This window comes from Schistosoma mansoni, chromosome 1, assembly GCF_000237925.1.
Source record: "Schistosoma mansoni strain Puerto Rico chromosome 1, complete genome".
Taxonomy (NCBI): Eukaryota; Metazoa; Platyhelminthes; class Trematoda; order Strigeidida; family Schistosomatidae; genus Schistosoma; species Schistosoma mansoni.
Genome location: NC_031495.1, coordinates 49,002,110 through 49,025,324, shown reverse-complemented (window position 1 = coordinate 49,025,324; position 23,215 = coordinate 49,002,110). Strand labels below are relative to the sequence as shown.

Below are 23,215 nucleotides of genomic sequence, written 5' to 3'. Positions count from 1 at the left end.
ATGATCTCAACTATTAAAATTACTTAATAATTAGTATTTTTCAGCATTTTTGTTATTGAATGAATTAGTGTAGATTACCTTTAACAACTAAATCTTTAGATGGTGTTACATTTCTAGTATTAATATTTGATGTAGGTCGAATAGCGATTTGACGTTGATCATTAAATGTCACCGATTTATAATTATTTGGTTTTACTGGAGCTTCTAATAATAAAACCCCATCCTACAATGGAAAATGAAACAGAATTAAGTGTAATTTATTTGAATGTGCAATAATGATAAAGATAACTGTGAGATAATAAGGGGATTATGAAATAAGTTTATTCTATGTTGAGACTTATTTATCCTATAAACATGGTTAAGATGAAAATTAAGGATGAAAACAACAATAATCTACTTCGTTATTATTTAAAAATAAAGAACAGTAATTAATTTAAAATAATATCAACAAAACAACTTCTGGTTCTATTTTGAATTATGGGTAATAGTGGAATCCAGAAAGTGTTTTCTTATTTAGATCATGAATCGAGAAATATTAGAACACCATAGAAAACCTGGAAGAACTGGACAGCCGTTTCGTCCTAGTATGGGACTCCTCAGCAGTGTGCATCCACAATCCCGCACGTGGGATTCAAACCCAGGGCTTTCGGTTTCTCGCGCTAACGACTAGCCTCTAGACCACTGAGCTGGTATCCAAACGGTGTTAATGTCTAACTTCAACAAATTCACGAAATTGCGTGACCATCTTCTATTGTCTAAGGTATTAACACCTGTCTCAACCTGACACGGATTGAACTCCACTGGTCACGGCTTCTCATTAGAACTCCGATAATTCCCTTATGAAGCTAGTCAATAGTGAGCACATGGTAATTCATGATCTCAATCAAAAACTTAACAATCTCCACAACCCCACACTGATGAGTGTTTTTTCCTTATAAGAAGAGATTTGTCAACTACAGTCTATTTTCATCTTAGTATTGATCTTCACACTAGCTCAAGCCCAGTATCCACCTCTTAAGATGCTAATGATGAGTTAAGATGAAACAAATATCCTGGAACCCACTTTTAACCATCCTCTAAAGTGCAACCGAATTTTGAATACAAGCAATATTGAGGTATTGGCTTAAAGGAACCATACATCTTTAAAAAAAGGGTCAAATTTCTATTTCAAATACCAAAAATAGAAAAACACGTACCCTTACAAATATTAATAAAAACGACTAGTGAGTAACTGATTAATAAATCCATATAAAAAAACGTTACTTACATTTGTTAAATTACATTCTAATTTTGTTTGTTCGATTGATTGTGGTAAGTCAATCATACGGCAGAATTGACGTGAACTCTTTGATGTATCAGTTTCAGTCACTTTTTTAGCGCTGACAATCACACGATTATCTGTGGTGCTCACATTAATATCCTCTGGTGAAAAACCTTTGACATTAAATCTAACCTTGAAATGCATCTATTAAATTATTAGTAGTTTGAAAAAGAAAATAATAATATTATCATTATAGAATTAGTCACTCCTACCTTTCCATCTTTACCGACTTCATAAGCATCGTTTAAGAAATCATTTAATGACCCAGTAAATGGTGCATCAGTTATACCCATTTCCCGACGAATGTTTTGAATACGTTGTTCCATTTGTCTCATTAAATTATTTGGATCAAATGAAGTGTCGAACATATCCCATTTATTTAAACCAAAATTATCCAAAGGCTATAATTATTTAAAAAGAAGTTAGAAAAAATACTTTTGTAAGTAAACAAACACATCCATCAGTAAATGAAAGTATAATTGAACATTTTTACATATGAAAGAGAAAATGTAGTTGATAATTCTATCTAAACCAGGATATTTTGACTTGCTGCGAAGAACGATATGGGATGATTGGCTTGTTAATGTTTCAAATAGGGTATTAGTTATTTGTTATCTAGTCTATTTCAACTTTGCTTTGATCTGAAACCATTATCATGGCATGTAAGTCTTACATTAATAGGTCATCGCGTAGTGTTTGGATTTTATATACCACATTTCATTAGTGGCCAGCAAACTAAGGAGTTTTGTATTGTTATACACTTTGTTTTTTGAAGTTAGCATATACGATGAATTTAGATCTCATGTTGATTGGTACGCATCATAAAGGAGTATTTGCAAGGTCTTGAACCCACATCACCATGTTTCAGAGTTTGTAATGTTACCACGGATTACAGAATCTATACAAATCAATCAATATTCATGTAAATATGTATTTTCAGCTTATTTAATCCAATCATTATTATTAAAAGTGTGTGTGGATTTTCGAGTTTTACAGTTTATATCACGAAATAACCCTAATCAAACAACCATTCAGAACTAGGAAGCAGTGAACAGTTGTTTCACCTTAGAAAGGGACTTCGCCCGCAAATGCTCTGGTACGGTCGAGGGTGAGGAGATGCCTCTCTACCTCTCAAAATCCCCTCACATGGTCACGTGCATACAACCACTGACAGGGAGGTCCTATTCACGGCCTTCTCGTGGCAGCGTTGTTGTATACGAAATCGAGAGGATGAAAAGTGAATATCCGGCCCTTTAACCGGATTGATGGATACGGAGGGTTCATCCAGGGGAGTTCGAAAATCCTGATTCCAAACAAACGGTGTACATGGATTCCAGTATCCTGAGGGAACAAATGGCGCATGAACCAATCTTTGGTCACCGACTTCCATGGGATTGCATCTCCTCACGATGCTCCACTGCCTTTTGGACTAGACTTTTAGATCGAAGGCACGGGGTGTGACCCCCTAAGAAAACCACTTGCTTCGGTTTGGGCACCAGGGAAGTATCAAAACCCACTCACAAATCAAGTAACTTGTGTGGCACATATGTATTTGGTGCCCCTTTGTACCAATATTTGTGTTCAAATAAGTAAATCAATAGAAAAGGACTTCTAAGTAGTGCCCAAGAGTGACTCTATCGAGGATCAAACTCAGGACATTCAGTTCTCGTGAAAAACGCCTAACCTTCAGACCATTAAGTTCACATCTACTAGCTTACATGTCTAGCCTCAGTCAATCGATGACATGGTTCCAATATCTTTCAGAATCGTTGGTGGGTAATTGTATCACACCTAACATGATTGAACTCTGTTGTTCACAGCTTCTCTCTGGAACTGGAATTACCTGTCGAAATTAGTTATTAGTGAACACATTATATAACTTGGTGGAACTATTTATTTTATTTATCATTATTAATTGAATGAAATTCTCCTCCTAAATTTGTTAGAAAATTTTTTTATCTGTTAACGCTAAAGGTCGAATTTCAAAGTCAAAAATTAATACAAAATGAACTACTGTGGAGTATACAAGCTCTTTATATGATACATAAATATCTTGGCTGGGTCTATTATTACAAATTAAATCTACCGATTTCCTGATTGAAAATTGATCAAAATATATTTTTTCATAGTTGAAATCATGAGTCAATTGAAGCTAGACCACCAAGGAAAACCTGGAAGCACTGGACGGCCGTTTCTTTCTATTATGGGACTCCTCAACAGTGCTCATCCACGACCTCGCCTCGCGGGATTCGAACCCGGGACCTACCGGTCTCGCGTCAGAGCACTCAACCTCTAGACCACTGAGCTGGCATCCAATGTTGTTAATGTCTCACTTCAACCAATCCGCGAAGTTGAGCAACCGTTCACCAATTGTCTTCAGTGAGTTGATATCTCACAACAGACCTGGTTGAACTTCATTGGTCACTGCTTCTCACTAGAACTCCAGGAAATATCTCTTGAAGTCAGTCACTAGTGAGCATATGTTGATTATAATCAGAAGGGGTTTCGTGGAGATTTCAGTGTTTTCATAGTTGAGATCATGAGTCAGTTGAAGCTAGACCACCATAGAAAACCAGAAAGCACTCGATGGCCGTTTCGTCCTTCAATCGACTTATGATTTCAACTATGAAAATACTGAAATCTCCACAAAAACCCCTTCTGATCAAAATATATATATCTTATAATAAAACATATACATAAATTATATTTACATACCATTAATTGAAACATTCCATTTCTAATACGTTTCATTTCATCATCCCATCTTTGCCAAGATGATTTAATCCAATCATCCACTTCATTAAACCAATTATCATGATATGGTAAAATACTATTATTATAATTAGGAAAATTTTCTACATCTTTTAAAAAATCTTTTCTATATTGTTCAAATGTTCTATTATCACGATTGACAGGTATAGCTATTGTTCTATCCTTTGACATTATGTATAATGAATGAATGTATGAAATGAAATGAAATAATGAATATTTTAATAAGTTACAATTAAACTGTATTTATAAAATTTATACCTGATAATTTATTCTGTTTTATTGTACTTTTTATTGGTAGTGTTGCTGTGGTTGTTGTTGTTGACGTTGTTGTTATCATTTTGTATAATCAGTTAATCATATGCATTAACAAACTCTAATGAGCCAATAAAAAAAGAAAAAGAAAAAAATATAATACTTATGTTACTATATAATGTCATATGACTATTGAATTCAATTATTGATTTCCAATATAAACAAATATCAAGATTGTACTTTCAGTTCGTGAACATCAACTCGGAGATGCAGTTACATCCGGCTGACGAGTTCCAAATAGGACGAAACGCGTGTCAAACTGGATTCCACTGCTAGCCACTATCCATCTTTGCTTACAATGCTTGTGAATTAAGGCTATATCGAGGCAATACACACAGTATGCACATATACCAATAAGAGACTGGTCACTGATCGCAGTCCTAAACATCAATGGAAAGATTCAAACAAGTAGTACTAAGTGAATTTATTGTTTATTGTTTTTTCTCTTTAAATAATTGATTTATTATTGATTTAACACCATTGGATACTGACTCAGTGGTCTAGTGGTTAAGCGATCGCAGCGCAAACTTGATAAGTCCTGGGTCCGAATCTCGCGAGGCGGAATCGTGGATGTGCACTGCTGAGGAGTACCATAATAGGACGAAAAGGTCTTCCAATGCTTCCAGGTTTTCTATGATGGTCTAGCTTCAATCGATTCATGATCTCAACTATTGAAATTATATTTAGTATTAATAAATGATAGATTAGCTAATTTTAGGTAATCAAGAGAAAGTAAAAAAAGCAACTTGTTTTTTTAGTATTATAAATTATGAATAAAGATTGATTGAAACATTCATAAAAACTCTAATTTAATTCATAATTATTTATTATTTAACCGATCGATATTTAATACTTGAGAATATCAGTAATTAAGAGTGGTTAATTAATATGTATATGAGTAGACCATCGGTTTATCATTTATATGAATTGATGTTATCTTTTCACAAAGCAAGTTAATGCATGTATTTGATCAGTAAAATGGTAGGTTTTGTGTAAAGATTAGGAAAAAATTGTTTTATGGAAAATAACTCAAAAATTTCATTTGGAATAGTTGCTTGAATCTTTCTGTTATTGATATTAAGAATTGCAACTGACCAATTTTTCATGACAAGCCTATCCTTTGAAGGTCGCTTCGATGTAATCATTAGGTCACAAGCATTTCAAGCATAGCTGGATAGTGATTAACGGCAGGATCTAGGATGCGAGTTTCGTCCTATATCCAGTGGCTATCTTGACTTAGTGGATAACGCGTTGAGTTCTTGAAACGAAAGTCACTGGGTTCAAGTCCTGGTGTTAACATCAACAAGGGTGCAGATACATTCAACTTACATACAACAGAATGAGATATGTATCTTGATTCCCACTCCAAGCCGTTATCCAACTCTCCCTAAAATAGCTCAATAAACTGATTATTAAAACTATATTACGTTAGTTCATTTGAGTGAATAGATAATAGATGATATTTTTATAATGAAATTGAATAAATTTTAATTATGAGGATACACGCTTAAAAATGCAAGTACGTTTATGTATCTGTAACAGTAACTTTTGTAGAATTTGATAACTTTGTTGTAGTTAGTAATATTCTTCTCAAACGCACATAAGACTAATTCCGAATTAATTCAACTATTAACATCTGTAGGTGGTATTAGCTGGAGTTTGGTATTATTTAAGTTACCATCGAAAACCTTTAAACACTGGTTAGCTATTTAGCTGTGGTATTGTATTTGTCAAGGGTACGTACCCAAAAAGCTCCCACGGGTGGAACTCAACACCTTCAAGTCTTTTAGAAAGCGTTAAGACATTAAACAACTATCCTACTGTCACAAGGGATTATAGATACCACTCCTAATAAGTCCCATACTTAGACGGATCATCTATCCAGTACTCTGTAGTCCTTAACAATATCCCAATTAAGGTCAATTCATCGCGAATATAATCTATAAATTAAACTATTCTCCATAAAATCCTTCAAACAAAAAATATTGGAATATTTTGAATCTAAAAATCAACTGTTCATCAAACATGAAATTGCTTTGAAAGTATAGGAGTTTCAATAGTATACTTTTTCTCTTATTGAAATTAGAAATATTCATAGCAACTAGAGGGCAGTAATTAATATTCTTCTACCTCAATGAAATTAATGAAGACAATATCCTCCTCTTCATTATTTTTTAATGTCATGACCATTTGGCATGTTCAGTCTATATTTATATATTCTTTGACGTAGAAATCTATTTCTTAATTTTCAGATATGTCACTATGTAATAAAATATTGAATCAACTAAATCTATTAGCATATATATGTGTATGAAGAAAATAGAACGAAATAAAATAAATCCACTGCATTCTCTAAATGTTCTTAAGTTGATTTTTCCTGTTACGTCATCAGTTTATCTATTATCGCTATGAATAAGTGTGAACTTCTATATTCATCCATATATAATGAAAATGTAAATATCACTTTACATTCAGTTAACAAAGGTTTGGAATACAACTTGTTTCGAAAAAACGTTCAACAATACAAACATTCAATGAATCTATATGTAGATCTATTATAAGACATGAAGAATAACTGGTCACCATAGGAAGGAAAAAACTTGTGCGGTAAAATAACACCAACTTTATTGTCTCCATTAAGAAATTAAAATCAATATTTCAAAGAACATGAGCTTTATTTTCGAAAGCTTCACCTAAAAATGCCATACAATCATAATTGCACTGGAAAAGTTTTGTAAATTAATTCAAATGTATACTGTAAATGGAACTCATGAAATATAGCTTATAATTAATGTGTTGTGATGTGTGCTACTGATGTCGACAGATATAAGTAGTATGTACACTGATCGAAAGTGGAATGTCTGGCTGCAGGAGGTTGGGAAAATAGAAGAAAAGAGAACTAGAACAGAGAATAATTGGTATAAAAAACGAAAGAAGAACAGGGTCTAAAACAAATGATGGATATTTTGGAAATAAGGTATTTACTTTATGGTTCTCAGATTTTACCAAGATATACTGTAACGTCATATTTAAATTCATTCGGTTGTTCCCGCCTGTGCTTTCGTTCACTGTGGTGTAACATATATTGCTACATGATTTATAAAAGTAGCTAGTAAATATAAGACATGATCAAAGAGTCCGGAAAACTATGGTAAAATAGAGGATTATGATATATTAGGTCTATGAATGGACTGAAGGCGTTAATATAATAATCATGATAGAATAGTATGATAATCCGTAAGATGTTTTTCCAGGTGGATTTTCTACGAATTCATTTTTTCCTAGTCCTAGCTTTTCTCTCTATGATTAGAACATTTAAGACAAACCCTGGGACTCACTTATTTTTATAAAATAAATTGAGCGACTGATTTCCAATCATTAAAAATATTTACTAAAATATCAAAGTGATAACCTTTGTCACAATTAATAAAAGTGTCATTGTTATATCTGCTATAAGTGTTCAAATTTCGCTTAGTTTTTACTAGAGTCTTGCTCTGAATATTCGCTAAGACGAACTCAGCCAATACTGGGTTCAACAGTGATCCTACTGTGATAGTATCTATCTGTCACATATCTATTTGTTAGATCTGAACTCATAACCTATAAGGTGGGTATCATCCAATTACTTGATATGTAGTTATCGTTTATATTTCAAAATTCAGAACTTCTGAGTTAATATTTTATGTACTATTCTGTAATAAGGAATAGAAACAAGTCCTAAGGATAAATCCAGTATAGTATTATCCAAGTAATCCTTTACACAACAAAAATAACCTAAATTCCCTGTATCCTGGTAGTGTAAACATAAATTCAACTGTCTGAGCAAATTGTTGCATACTTTTAAGTAAATTAATATATTTGTAAGATCCCAATGAGTAGAAAAACTAGGTTTTTCGAAGTTTCGTTACTTAATGTAAGACACTTCTTCAAAGAATAAATAGCCAAATCAAAATTAATCCAAGTTTAAATAGTACGAAGGAACAACGCAAGAATATTTTAATCGATCAATCGAAAAATAGGTCTGAACAAGTCAATGTCATGCCATTTCGGTCAAGGTGATTTATAAGCGATATGTATGTAAACTTGTTTATGAGTACGTGTGCAAGGTCAGGAATGAAAAAACGTGACCATTATGGTGAGAAAGGATATAGTTTAATTTGTATGTACATTAATAGTGCGAAATGTGAATGATATCAGACATGGTAGTTTGGATAGATAGTCCAAGTCGGACGTTATAGCTAGGCCTTATTTTGATTTGGTTATTTATTCTCTAAAGAAATGGCTTAAACTGAATCGCGAAACCTCAGAAAATCTATTTTTTCTACTCATTGGGATATTACAAACATATTATTTTATTTATAACCATCTACCCAATGCTCAATTTATTCGAAATTATCAAGTCGAACCTTGGTAACGATACCTAAAAACTGATTGTTTTATACTTTGTTTTAGTACTTAAAATATTTAAGTAGCATCGTGTAATCACGTAAAATGCAGCTATCTAGTCAATGTTTTCTAACCGATTTTTATCGAATTTATCAACTTACTAATAATATTTGAAACTGTTTTGTATTCTGAATTTATGGATCTATCACGTTTCAGACTATTACCAAGAGATGAGTTTCGAATTTATGATGATCAATTTGACCATCGATTTATCGTCAATCATTACGTATGCCTGTTGCCCCTCATGGAGGAGTGTAGGCAGCCCACCACCATTCTCCATCCCACTCTGTTCTAAACAATCCATTCCACTTGTTTCCAGTTACTATTCATCCTTTTCATATCTGCTTCCGATTCTCGATTCAGTGTGTTCTTTCGTCTTCCTCTTTTCAGTTTCCCTTCAGGTTTCCAAGTTAGTGCTTGCCTCATAATGCAGTTTGATGATTTCCTCAATTTATATCCTATCCGCTTCCAGTATCTTTTCCTAATTTCCTCTTCGTCTGGAAGTTGGTTTGTTCTCTCCCACAGTAAGAATAACTCCCTAATTTTCAAATTTCTTACCTCTTATCTTTGACCAAGAGTGAAAAGCTAAAACTGTTCTTGAACTATCAATATTCAGTTTGTCTAAACCACTTCTTAAGCCTTAGATTGAGAAGATAGGGTCAATTGAACTTTAGAAATCCAATTAAATTCGCTTCATGTCTTACAAATCATTCAAAATATTGGAAAAGCTCAGTTATAATTTCTATTCTTTCGGTTAAGACTATGACATTGATTCTCTCAGCAATTATTATTTCGGTTTAATTATTCATCCTACTACGTTTGTCAAATTAACTGAGTAGTCATAATAATTTGACTTTTATTTTATATGAAATAGGACTTTTTTCGGTTTATCAAATACTACAGGAAATAAAAAGTCATTTACTACTGAATATATCATCTTAGGTAGTAACTGAATTTCACTTCAATAATTCAATTGTTTGACTAACAAAACGATTTAAATATTGAAGACAGCTGATAATCAATATTTTTTCCATAAAAATATTAGCGGCAATTTGAAATAATCTGAATGTATATTTCTTTGTGTAAACTTTGTTCACGTCACGTGTTAGCAGATCAATAAATAAGGAATTCTTTTTGATTTAGTATGTTTCTTCACCTTTTGTTTCCATGTCTACAACGGTTGAACGAACGAAATTGCATATGAAAAACTAAAACAACAACCGAATTTATAGACAAGATAAATTACAAGTAGTTATTGAGAGGTAGAAAATAGGTTTTTTTTGAAGACATAAAAGATTACTAGAAGGATTTGGAATGTTATTTTAATTTATTAAATATAATTATAATATACTTTTAAAAATAGCATTCAGATTGCATCATACGTCATATTACAACTCGAACAAAATAAAAAAAATGTTGGCATTTGAATTTGGACTTAATAGCTTGTATTTTCCATGAGATATGGAAATAAATAGACATTTTGTATGAGAATATTAGGTATTGGGATTGGGCTGATAATAATTATATATCCATATTTTATCAATGTTGTGACTAGTAATAGAACCTAGGATTTACGTTTCACCCTATAGTCATCTGGATGTACCTGGACTCGTGTTATTGTTCACTCTGGTACTTGAACCTAAGGCTTCATGCTTCAAGTGCCAATAATCTAAAATGATATAAATCTGGAAGACCAAAAAATAATATTCATTTTTATTTTTCAGAATGTAACCAATGTAATAGTTTCCTTATAAAAAACTGAATATCTGTCGGGAACTGAGATGTGTTGACTAATATGAGTTAGTGAATAACAGAATTAAATAAGTCAAATATGAGAATGAATTTCGAACACGTAAATTTCATACAATCATTTATTCAAACAGACGATTAGAGCAACAATGAAAAGCTAATTGACGCGCGGTGGGAAAGTCATGTGAGCCAACTCAGTTTAATCAAACGCTAATCGATATTTATAGCCAGATAAAAATATGTTACAGACATGTGATGAATAGGATAAGAAGTGTACACACATACGCTCATACAAAAACGGTCAAGGTCGATAGGTGAACAATTAACAAGGTCGAAACGTGACTCAAGGAGAATAGGTAAATTGGCTTGTCCAGATGCTAGGATAAGTTGTATGAGTTTAAAATAGCAACCAACACTACAACAAGCATTGTAGTAATGACAGTATGTTTCCGAAAGCCTACATAGATGTTAGTCGAAATGTTCATTTTTGTAAATTAGTGACTTAATCCTCTCCTTATCAGTAAAATGCCCCCCCAAAGCCAATTCAAAAAATAAAACAGAAGCCGTCAAGAACCATGAATCCTTTTCCTTATGAGGCATTTTATCACAGATACACTGAGGAGTCCCATACGAGAATGAAACGGCCATCCAATGATTCCGGGTTTTCAATAGTGGTCTAATGTTGATAGATTCATGATCTCAACAAAAGGAACAAGATATATTCATAGTTGCAAAAGTGAGTCAACTGAAGCTAGACCACCAAGGAAAACCTGGAAGTAGTGGACGGCCGTTTCGTCCTAATGTGGGACTCCTCAACAGTGCGCATCCACGACCTCGCCGCGCGGGATTCGAACCCGGGACCTACCGGTCTCGCGCCAGAGCACTTAACCGGCAGATCACTGAGCCAGCATCCGAAGGTGTTAATGTCTAACTCCAACCAATCCACGAAGCTGAGCGGCCGTTCACCGGTTGTCTGCAGTGAGTTCCTATCTCACAACAGACATGGTTTGAACTACACTAGTTACTGCTTCTCACTAGAACTCCAGGATTTACCTCTCGAAATTAGTCACTAGTGAGCATATGAATATCATTATCAGAAGGGATTTTGTGAAGATTTATGGTGGATTCAGTTGCAAGCGTGAGTCAATTGCTGAGGAGTCCCACATTAGGACGAAACGGCCGTCCAATGCTTCCAGGTTTTCCTTGGTGGTCTAGCTTCAATTGACTCACGCTTGCAACTATGAAAATACTAAATCTCCACAAAACCCCTTCTGATAAAAACAAGATATAATTTGTACTTTAATGACATTACTGTTATTGTTATCTGCATTCCAAACCAATCTATTGGTCATTTTAAAATCTAGTCCAGTTCATTATTAATATATCTCTTAATCAGAAATAGTACAGCAACTGAAATTAATGTCAATGCCATTTCGTACTTTATGATTATTGATTATCATGTTAGCATTCATTCTAGTATAAACTATCTGAATAACTTCACTAGATTATCTGTTTCAATATTTTATGTAACCATGATTTTATATTTTATTGTTACTTTTATTGACTACTATTTACTACTTACTACTTAGTTATTTGTGAAGAAAAAGAAAAAGAGACGAAACAAATGTGTAGATGTAATTTGTATAAATTGTAAAGAATAAACAAATACGAGTCACTCATTGTCCACTGAGTGGGCACGTTTGCTTTTTCCCTTTCCCTTATCCTATCGTTGATCTACGTTGACGGACGTATAATATGCGTCTATCCAAAATCAATTTAGCATTTAATTTGTTTTATCCCATTATTCACTTACGCGATTCAGTCGATGAAAAAAATACGAAGTTAACTGGAATATATTTCATTAACATCATTACCGTTAGACCATACTGGAGCCAGATAACGGGTACTAAAGAGCGTTTCAAAGAGTTAGATGTTTGCACACTGTCCTATCATGTAAAAGAACAGTTAAGCTCCTAGTTTAGCATGGAGTGCTATTTGATAGACGGAATACATAAACAGATATAATGGAGATGAGTTCATCGTTATAACACCAGATGAATGGTACAACAAATCAGTGAGAACATCTCCCTCACAAAAACTAATGCTTTATCATAAAATTAGGTTGAAATTAATTCGGACTCTTTATGATACCATATTTGAATGAGAATCATCGACTGATATACTGAATAGTCATTTATTTCGTTGTTTGATAAAGAATTTTTATACTGTGAAGTTCCGAATAATGTTATTCATACAACCAGTGCTTTGAATATCTATAACATATAAGCTTTTCCTCTTGGATACTCATATGTATTTACAAATTAATCTGTCCTTGTTGATTAAAGTTCATTTGTCGAATTCAGTTTTCGAAAAGTATTTCAGAATACATTTCATTTTAGTATTATATAGAAGAAAATAAAACTTCATTAGATTCTGATTTGCATCGTTCAGATAATTTTAGTCATTTGGTTGATGTCGAATGTAACATTAGTGTTATTCAATAACATACATTCAAAGTCATTAAAGAATTACTCATTTGTATAACTGTAGCATTTCAAAATTGAAAGTGACCTCTTCAGTTTAGTGCTACATTGATCATATTTGATTGATATTATTATCCTTAAACTGGTGAATTTATTCTGTCCTACTTATTCATCAATAGTTAAAATTCTGACTTGTGTTTACCTTCCAGGTATAATCATCAAAAAAATTTATTTCATCGTAAATACAGTTATCACATTTGAAGCATCGATTTGAAAGAAAGTTAAAATTTGAAAATCAAGGGAAAATTAAGACTAATAGCACTCTTTGAAATAAAATGCGTGACATTTTCGGTAACCAATATTAGGAATTATAGCATATATGTTAAGTTTTAAACATTGTTTTTTGTTACTTATGAATGTTAATCCATTGATTAGATAAGCGTTTGTACGTTATTGAAAGAGAAAGAAATACTAGGCAAAATGAAAGTATGTAGACTATGAGACGAAAAAACATGATTTAACGCAATACAGTGAAATGGTATCAAAGTATCTCTTAACATTACTTACATTTTTATTTACACCTGTTATCCCTGATGGAGAAGCATAGGCTGCCCACCACCATTCTACATCCAACCATATCCTGGACAATCCTTTCCAGTTGCTATTCATCATTTTCACATCTGTATCTATTTCCCGGAGTAATGTGTTCTTTGCTTTCCACTTTTCCGCTTCCCTTCAGGATTCCAAGTTAGGGCTTGCCTCGTGATGCAGTTTGATAATCTCTTCAATGTATTTCCTACCCACTTCCAACGTCTTTTACTAATTTTCTCTTCATCTGGAAGCTAGTTTGTCCTCTCCCACAGTAGGCTGTTGCTCATGTTATCTGACCAACGTATATTGAGTATCTTAAGTAGAAAATAGTTTACATACACTTGTACTCTTTTGGTGGTGGTTGAATTAGTTCTCGAAGTTTCAGCCCCGTACAGTAGGACTGTCTTGACGTCCGTATTGAAAATTACGACTTTGACTATCCCTTGTTGAATATTTCATTTATAGTTATCATGCAATTACCCCTACTGTAGTACACACATCTGTGTTATTAAACAGCTACAATGTTCTGATTGGTGTGAGGGAATCGCAGACTGTCGGCTCAGTGGTCTAATGGTTAAGCAATCGCGCGCGAGACTGATAGGTCCTGGGTTCTAATCTCGCGAGGCAGGATCGTAGATGCGCACTGCTGAGGAGTCCCACAATAGGATGAAACGGCCGTCCAGTACTTCCAGGTTTTCCATGGTGGTCTAGCTTCAATTGATTCATGATCTCAACTATATAAAATTACTAAAATCCCCACAAAACCCACTTCTGAAAATAACAGTTTTCATTAACAAGTGAAAATATTTAATTCAGTGGACCATGAAATCATATTTATTTCATGCTAGGTTTTGTATTTATCTAGCGTAAACGTTGATTATAAATAGAGTAAATAATCTTAGGCACTGTAAATTTAGTAATTAAGAATCTGAAAAACCACAGGTAACGGTGGACAGCTAACACTTTGCTGCTGATAAGATATGAATCGCTTGGTAACATATTTATGTATTTAAACTTACATATGCAGTATTTAGAATGATAATATCAGGACTTTACGACCGATTGCATTAAAATACATATTTAATAAAGAGTCCTTTATTAAGGTGAGAAATTCATTCTTTACTATAATATATATACTATATTTGTAAATCTGTATTTTATTCATACATAACAAAGTAATCAGTGAAATTCATTGTGCGATATCAAATCTTAGATGAAATACATAAAAATATAGATCATTACCATTTACAGATATATGATCAGTTCATTCATAAGTTGGTTTTAGAAAATTCATGCAAGAATGAACATGATTACCTGTAACCATATAGCAAGAAATGACATTGATATAGATTGCAATTTTATTGTAATTTGTAAATGATGAGCATATTGATATTAAAAATAAACTAGAGCATACTCAGGTAATTTTGTTTACACTTTGTATGATATACATGGTACTTACATTACCAACTGCTATTAGCTGGGGAACTATTGGAAATAAAACTCATTGAACAATTATTTCATCTAGGCTGGTACTTTTTGTCAGTATATAAACGTGAACTTATAAGGAATCAAACCCAAATGATAGAAATTATAAAGAGATTACAACATTACTGAATCAAAGAGCTGGTATCTGTCTAAAAAAGACTTGAAGTTTAGACTGGTTTATGCTGTTAAATTAATTTATTTAATTGTGTAATTTTTGTCGGCGCACACTTCTGAGTTATAAAGTATCACGAATCATCTAATCAATCAGTCATACGCAACAGAGAACTTGACACATGTATGTATCAGTTCAAGTGGTCAAACCACATCAATACAGCAAAGTATTAGAGTAGTATAAATAATAACACCAGTAGTGCTAGTACAAAATATGAGACAATAGGCATAATTCGACAGGAAAATGTGGATTTGTTGAATAAGAAATATTGCAAGATAATCGCGAGACTTAGGATCTAAGGGAAGAGAATGAATACAATTGTGCTATTGTGAACGATTGTGGAGCAAAGTCTCCAAACATTGATGATGATTTTTTCACTGACTTCAGATAGGTAGTTTGCACTTATTTATAAAGACATAAAAAGACTAAATCTTACATAACATATGTGACCAGTTAACGTAATGATCTCCCGCTTTACTTGTAAAAATTCTAATTGATAAAAGTATACTACACTGACGAGTCAATCACACTTAAAATACCAGGTATTGAGATTTTGCGCTAAATTGGTTATCAAACTAACTTGAAGGTTCTGGATGTTTAAAATCAAAGAAATATCTACATCACTATTCATCTATATTGGACTACAAAATATTTTCTGAATCAATGTTTTATCATTACTCTAAACGCCTATATTACGCCTGTATTCTAACAGTCAGACTGATCGCTAGGCATAACTCAAACTCAGAAGTCAATTTCCAACCCCAACTCCTGTTCCTAACCAAAATTTATAATATTTTATGGATTGTCGTATTAAATTAACCATTAAAATAAACTGAATTCATATTAACTGAAAATGGGTTCTACCGTGTCAAGGTCACTCGCGAGTTTCCGAAGGCCAATAGTAAAGTATGCTTTAACATCCAAGAATATATCGATCAATATGTAATAGAATTACTGATAATGTGGTGATTTCATAAGTAAATTCACTTAGTATTGTTTGTTTGAATCTTCCGAATGATGTTTAGGACTGCAACTGGTCAGTCTCTTATTGGCATATGTGCATACTGTGCGTATTGCCTCAAAATAGCCTTAATTCACAAGCATTATAAGCAATGATGGATAGTGGCTAGCAGTGGAATCCAGTTTGATGCGCGTTTCATCCTATTTGGAACTCGTCAGATGGATGTACCTGCATCTCAGAGTTGATGTTCACTCTGGGACTTGAACCCAGTACCGTTCGCTTCAAACGCCATTGCGTTATCCACTCACCTACTGAGTCCTGATAACCATTTGCTTGTGCAATGGGTTGAAGTTTGAATTCATTTGGTAGGACGAAACACACGTCCTGGATTCCATTGCTAGCCACTATCCGTCTTTGTTCATCAAAAGTAGTTCACATAAATTTTTTAAAGGTATTTAAGAACAATAATGAAACTTCATTTAATTTCTCTCATCTATAAGTTTCTATACTTTTCTTATTTTTCTTATATAGTTAACTTATGAATAATTAATTGTATAAACAATTCATATAACTTCTCCATATTTATTGCGTTTCCTTTTTACTAATCTATCTATAAGTTCACTTCAATCTTGATCAAAGTTTTAATTTAAGCATGAAATAAAGTATGTTATACCTTTCTGTAATCATTCAAAGAGAATTCGTGAGATAATTTGATTTATATTAATCTTTTATGTTTATTATTCTTCGTTTAGTAAAAATATTATTGAAGTTGGCTATTTAGAAGTAACTAAATTGTTCAATCATTGAATCCTTGAAAACGTTGTCAATTAATGTTTTAGAGAATTTAACCTTATTTACAAATTTTCACTGTGAATAAACTTCCATATTCTTTCATCATAAATTCATTTGAGTATAAGAAATACTAGGACGAAACGGCTATCTAGTGCTTTTAGGTGTTTTAATGACGACCTAACAATGATTAGTTCATGGTCTTAGTGAAAACGCAATAATCTTCACAATCCAATAGTAACAACATCAATAATAATATCTAGTTCGTATATTGATATTTTTCTATTAAAGTTTTTCTACTTTAATTAAACTGACATGTTTTTTTCTTTGAATTTTTGAAATATCTTTTTATTATATGAGAACTTTCGTCTAAATTAGAGAGAATAGTTTCACGGTATTTGGGCGCCGAGTTGTTGTTATTAGTAACAGTGGGAATAGTAAAGATAGTAATAGTGTAGTGAACAGAACACAACTGGTTGGGACAATCGGATGTATTTAAGCTAACATTACAGACTATCTCAGTAAATTCTGATAACCATACAGCAAACAGTTAATTTGCAAATTAACAACCAATAGTCTCAATCTTCACTGTTTTTTCTCTAATTCCATTGTTCATGCATTTTCCTACCGATTGCGCTTCCTTCCAGTTCTTTCCTCAACGGTCTTCTGCCAAAATACATTCTATGTCTGACCAACACCATATACTACTTATATAGATATAAATAGACCACACCACAATAATATCTACAGTGGTGGTAGAAATTAGTTAATGTAATTGTTTTGATGTTTGATTATATTTATTTGAAAAAAGGCTTAGACCAGATTACCAGGTAAAACGTTGGATTTACTTCAAAATTTATTCGCTAAGATTTTACAAATATATAATATTCCTATTTAATGTCTTTTTATTAGTTTCTTATTAGAAATTTTATTTTTATTATTTCATGTTTATTTCCGTTTATTTATTTATTTTCTTTTAAAGAAAAATAAAATGCATCCCCCCTTGTTTTCTTCTAATACTTTTAGACAACTTAATTCCCTTTTCCTTTTTCCATATTCAATTTATAAAAAACTTATAATTATATCGATTTGATAAGTTAAATGTTGAATTAATGATTGACTGTAACAAAATATCACATTATTGATTATATTGATTTTTATTACATAGAAAAATTTATTGTTGTAACTATGTATTTTTATGATAATATAATATGTGATTTTATTTAACTAGTTACTAGGATATTCAAAATTTTACTTCACTTATTCAATATTAAATACTTAAGATTTCGTTAACTTTTTTTCTTTTCAGCTCCATTTAATAGTCATAAATAGTGATTGGAACTAAATTAATTCTATCCCATGTCTGATTATTTGTCACGTGGGAACTAGTAAGTTATATTATCACGGCTGTCCAGTGTTTCCAGGTTTTCTTTGGTGGTCTAGCTTCAATTGACTCATGCTTTTAACTATCAAAATACTTTATTATAATTGATTAGAAAAACATAACTTTTTTTGTATTTCTAATATACTTCATGGAAAATATGATTATATGTAAATATAGATCATGGAATAGGACTAAGGTTTAAAAAAGTCCAGTAGTTTTGATAATGTGATAATATTTCACACTTGATTCCCCTATCAAAATAATTAATTACAAAAATCTAATGATCAATTATTATCGCTACGATATTGATGACTGATACTTGCGCATTAATGAATATTTTAAGTCTATGTTTTCTCATATGATATACATGAATTGTAGTGAACAAAACACCGGTTGGGGACAATCGAATGTATTTAAGTACAAATTACAGATTATCTCACTAAATTCTGATAACCATACAGCAAACAGTTAATTTGCAAAATAACAATCAATTGTCTCAATCTTCCCTGTTCCTTCTGTAAATATCAGTTCATCTTCTCTAACTCGATTGTTCATGCATTTTCCTATCGATTGCGCTTCATTTCAGTTCTTTCCTTATCGGTCTTCTGCCAAAATACATTCTATGTCTGACCATCGCCGCATACTACTTATATGGATATAAGTAGACCACACTAGTGAATCACTATTGAGACCCTGATATTTTCTTCTAAGGAAGCACAACAACAAACAGCTATATTATAATTCAATGGCTGAGTTAATGGCTTTAGTTCACCCGAAAAAAATGATTATAGCTATTTAGTTTCTTTTTATGCATAAAAAGCCCACAATAACTATCAAAACTAATGCAAACAGTTAGAGTATATTAGATTTATTACCAAATACATTTTACACGTCTGTGTTTACTCAGAAGCGTTACATACAAGTGTAGTTAAGAAATCCGTTCGAAACACTTCACACAAAAGATTTCATTAACCGATGCACAATATCATTATATTTATATCAAATAGAATAATGACTGACTGTGTGCCGTTTTAATAAAGGAGCCTCCAAAACCAATCTATTGTCAATTAGTTGAGCTGTCACTAATAACGGATCTACTGTTTCTGGAATTTCGTACGAATGAGTGAACTCTGCATACAAACTGCTACTTTTCTTGTTAAAATAACCACTGTCCTTCTGATAACTTATTCCTGACACGACAACACGTTTGGAATCTACGTTTACGCATAAATCCTCGGGCTTATACACAGGATCCACAGGTATTTCTAAATGCAGACGCCTTCCATTTACTTCATCGTCCAAAATTATTGGACCAGATACACCTGAAAAAACATGAAGATATAAAAACTTAAGTAACTATCCAAAATCAATACCATATTTTATGTTTTCGGCCAATAAAAAGAGCGACTGTCACTAACAGACTTAAATCTCACAACCATACCAAAAATCTTTCCAACGTTAGTCAGTCGATTTACCAACCTTTCACAACAAGTGCCTTTGATGCTGGGACTGACTGGATCTGATCTGCTGACTTTGGATGGATCCCAAGTCGACGATTATCCGTGAATGTGATTGACTCATAGTCAGGGGATTTCACAGGAGCCTCTAACATAAGAACGCCATCCTACAGAAAACAAAGTAAATATCGTCACTTAGCATATTGATTCGCTTAGTAAATAGAACGTAACATATTTTGGTGGACCATCACTATAGTGACGAGGCAACCAATTTTACGTAGTCTTTTATTTTTGGAGTAAAACTCAGAGATCAAAGTCAGTAAGTATACACCTTATGGAGAACTTACCAGAGAGCATCTTTAGTCAGTACTGACATTACTTAGGCCAGATGGGAAAAGTCTATCGGACCAAGTGAAAATGATACAAAAAGCTTACCCTTCTGATGGGGAGTTTACTCGGAACAGTTCAAAAAGAGTCCAATTTTCCCTTTGTTCATAGCACATCAAATCATGTCATTACTGATGCACTGAAGAATGATCACAGTTTTGTTACTCTTATCCCTGAAAAGGTGAGGAATTTAATTTCTCAGGTCATGGTATCCCAACGTCATTTTGGGGAACCATCTAACATTGTGAAAACTACCAGATATTGTTTTTAATTCGTACTTACGACCTTAAAAAGGATTTAGATGTAAATCGATCTACGTATAAGTGAGTGAGCCCTAAAGCAAAGATAGTCTGTCTCGAGATAGAGTAAACCGTTTACAAATCCTAGAAAATACAAGAGTCGTTTCCGATTATCACATTATACAGGCTTCATTACTTTTCTAGCGACCAATTCTTGATTTAGATTATCTATTTTCTCACTGGCTAATAAGGAGGAAAGGAGATTTCAAGGTTATTCGCTATTATTCAAGGTCCCCGTTCAATAAGTTATCAGGATCGTAACACAAGAGACTGACATGGATATAAATAAGCACATTATTATCAATACTTACTTCTGTCAGGCGACACTTCAATTGGTTATGTTCGATTGTTTGAGGAAGCTCTATCATCCGACAAAACTCACGAGAAGATTTTGATGAATCAGATTCTGAAACCTTTTTCGCATGGACTGTCAGACGATGTTCTGTAGAGTCGACCTTGATATCTTCGGGGGTAAAACCCTTTGCGTCGAAATGTACCTTGAAGTAAAGCTATTAAATAGAGGAGAAACGCAAATAAAACCGCAACTAAAATTACGAAGAAATTATAAGCACACTGTAGCCTAAGGTGCAACACATGTGACACTTATCACTCACCTTCCCGTCTTCACCAACCTCATAAGCATCCTTCAAGAAGTCATTCAGGGCACCAATTCCTAGAACTCTACTCATGCCTACGCGATTCCGGATCTCCTCAATCTCATTTTCCATACGGTTCATTAGGTCGAACGGGTCTGGATAAGATGATCTCAGACCAAAATTATCAAGAGGCTAAAATAAAAAAATTCATAATCGAATCAGACTTTTATCATACTGTATCGCTTACAATATCTGACCAATGAGCCTACAACTTCCGACCCCTAAGTTAGATTATGAGATAAGTCTGGATATTGAAAGTTAAATATTCACTCTTATTTATTAATACCTGACTCATAAAACTAGTAAGGAAAAGTCATGTGAATTAACGCTTACATTTAAACTCATCATTTTCAGACAATTTTAATCGTTATGAGATTTGGATAAACCATGATACTTTGCTCAGAAACTTACCAAAAGCGCGAACATCCCACGCCTCAGTCTGTACATCTCATCATCCCAACTGCGCCAAGATGAATCAACCCAATTATCTATCACATCCGACCAGGTATCAGTGTGTGGAGTATTTGCAAGCTTGGGTCGTTTTCTTCCTTTATGTCTATGTTGTAATCCGGTCAACATTTCACGCCTGTGTTGTTCAAAAGTTTTTGGCTCCTGATTTATCGGTATGTCTACTGACTTTTGTTGATGGTTATTTTTCAACATCATCCAACAGTTTGCTAAAAATAGGCTTCAGATAAAGCAACAGTGAAAGATTGGAAAGTAAAATGATACAGATAATCATATGATTTATAGCTCTTATATTTGTACATGTGATGTGTCTATCTATCACAACTTATAGTCCAATCAAATAGACGATAACACATAGACAAACAGGTTCATAAATATTCTAGGAGTTTGTAGGGTAGAACATACTTGATATTTTATGAAACTCAAGGTCGAACTGATTTGTTGTTTTACCTAATTAGTGGACAACGATGCTAAACATTTTTCATACAATGCAACGATATATTTTCTTTGTAACTAGTATGCGAATCTGACATCTTGATCCTATTAATTATTGTTCTGTGTTGTAGTACTTTTAGATGAGTGGAATTGTCACTTAATGGAAGCCATAAGCAGCTGAAATTGGTTTCAAACAAACTGATTCCGGTCATTTTGTTTCTATGTTATGAGTGTTAAATTACCAGCCAGAAGCATTAGAATTTTGGTCGATTAGTCATGAAATGATTCGTATACCGTAATTTCATAGTTTTCAATATAGTGAAATTAGAAAGATATTTGTGTATTTAAATGACAGATTCTTGAGGAAATTTATCTGTAATTTTTAGCTCCAGGTAACCAAGTGTTGACGCAAAGTTTTTTAAAGTTCCAGTCTCAGTTTGGAAGGGACAGGAGGCTTGTTGGCCTGTCTTAGTTCTGGCAATGATGGTCCCTTAGTTCATCCAACTTTCTTTTGAAAGAGTCGATAGATGGAGCTTCAATCATGTGCTGAGGTAATGAATTTCACTCGTTGACGATTCGACGGGAAAGTCGATAGTCAGCTGACAAGTGATTTGTTCTGGGTTTGTGGACTTTGTTGAATTGTCCTCGTAAATTCTCTGTTTTGGAAGACAAAAAAATGAGGGCATATCAAGTGCAAATTTATCACTAAGTGATTTGAAAACTGTAACCAGGTCACCTCTAGTTCTTCGATATGGCAATAGGAATAGGTTTAGTTTAACCAGCCGAGCATCGTACGAGAGCTTCGCTATTCCATGAATCAGCTTAGTTGCTGTTCTTTGAACCTTTTCCAAAAGATCACTGTCTTTTTTAAAGCTGGGGTTAGCTGCTTGCACTCAGTACTCAAGTTTAGGATGCACGAATACTGTATACAAAGTCAAAAAAGTTGTAGCGTCGAGGTGACTAAAGGCCCTACATATTGACCATAGGGTTCCCAAACCTTTGGCGGCTATTACACGGCAGTGTGCTGTAGTTTTTAAGTCTTGGCTAA

The 23,215-nt window shown here is 33.2% G+C and overlaps 1 protein-coding gene across 1 annotated transcript in view; it reads right to left on the bottom strand.

Annotated features, from left to right (window-relative positions):
• Positions 1–21,930, bottom strand: part of Smp_148530 (putative heat shock protein hsp16) — a gene marked incomplete at its 5' end in the record, with an annotated part of 22,917 nt that extends 987 nt beyond the window's left edge. Inside the window, 8 exons of the mRNA XM_018794690.1 lie at positions 1,219–1,465; positions 1,534–1,722; positions 4,037–4,255; positions 19,486–19,787; positions 19,945–20,089; positions 20,920–21,117; positions 21,223–21,396; positions 21,676–21,930. Of these exons, the coding sequence (XP_018649077.1) occupies positions 1,219–1,465; positions 1,534–1,722; positions 4,037–4,255; positions 19,486–19,787; positions 19,945–20,089; positions 20,920–21,117; positions 21,223–21,396; positions 21,676–21,930 (1,729 nt within the window). The remainder of the gene's footprint in view (positions 1–1,218; positions 1,466–1,533; positions 1,723–4,036; positions 4,256–19,485; positions 19,788–19,944; positions 20,090–20,919; positions 21,118–21,222; positions 21,397–21,675) is intronic.
• Positions 21,931–23,215: the final 1,285 nt, after the last annotated feature.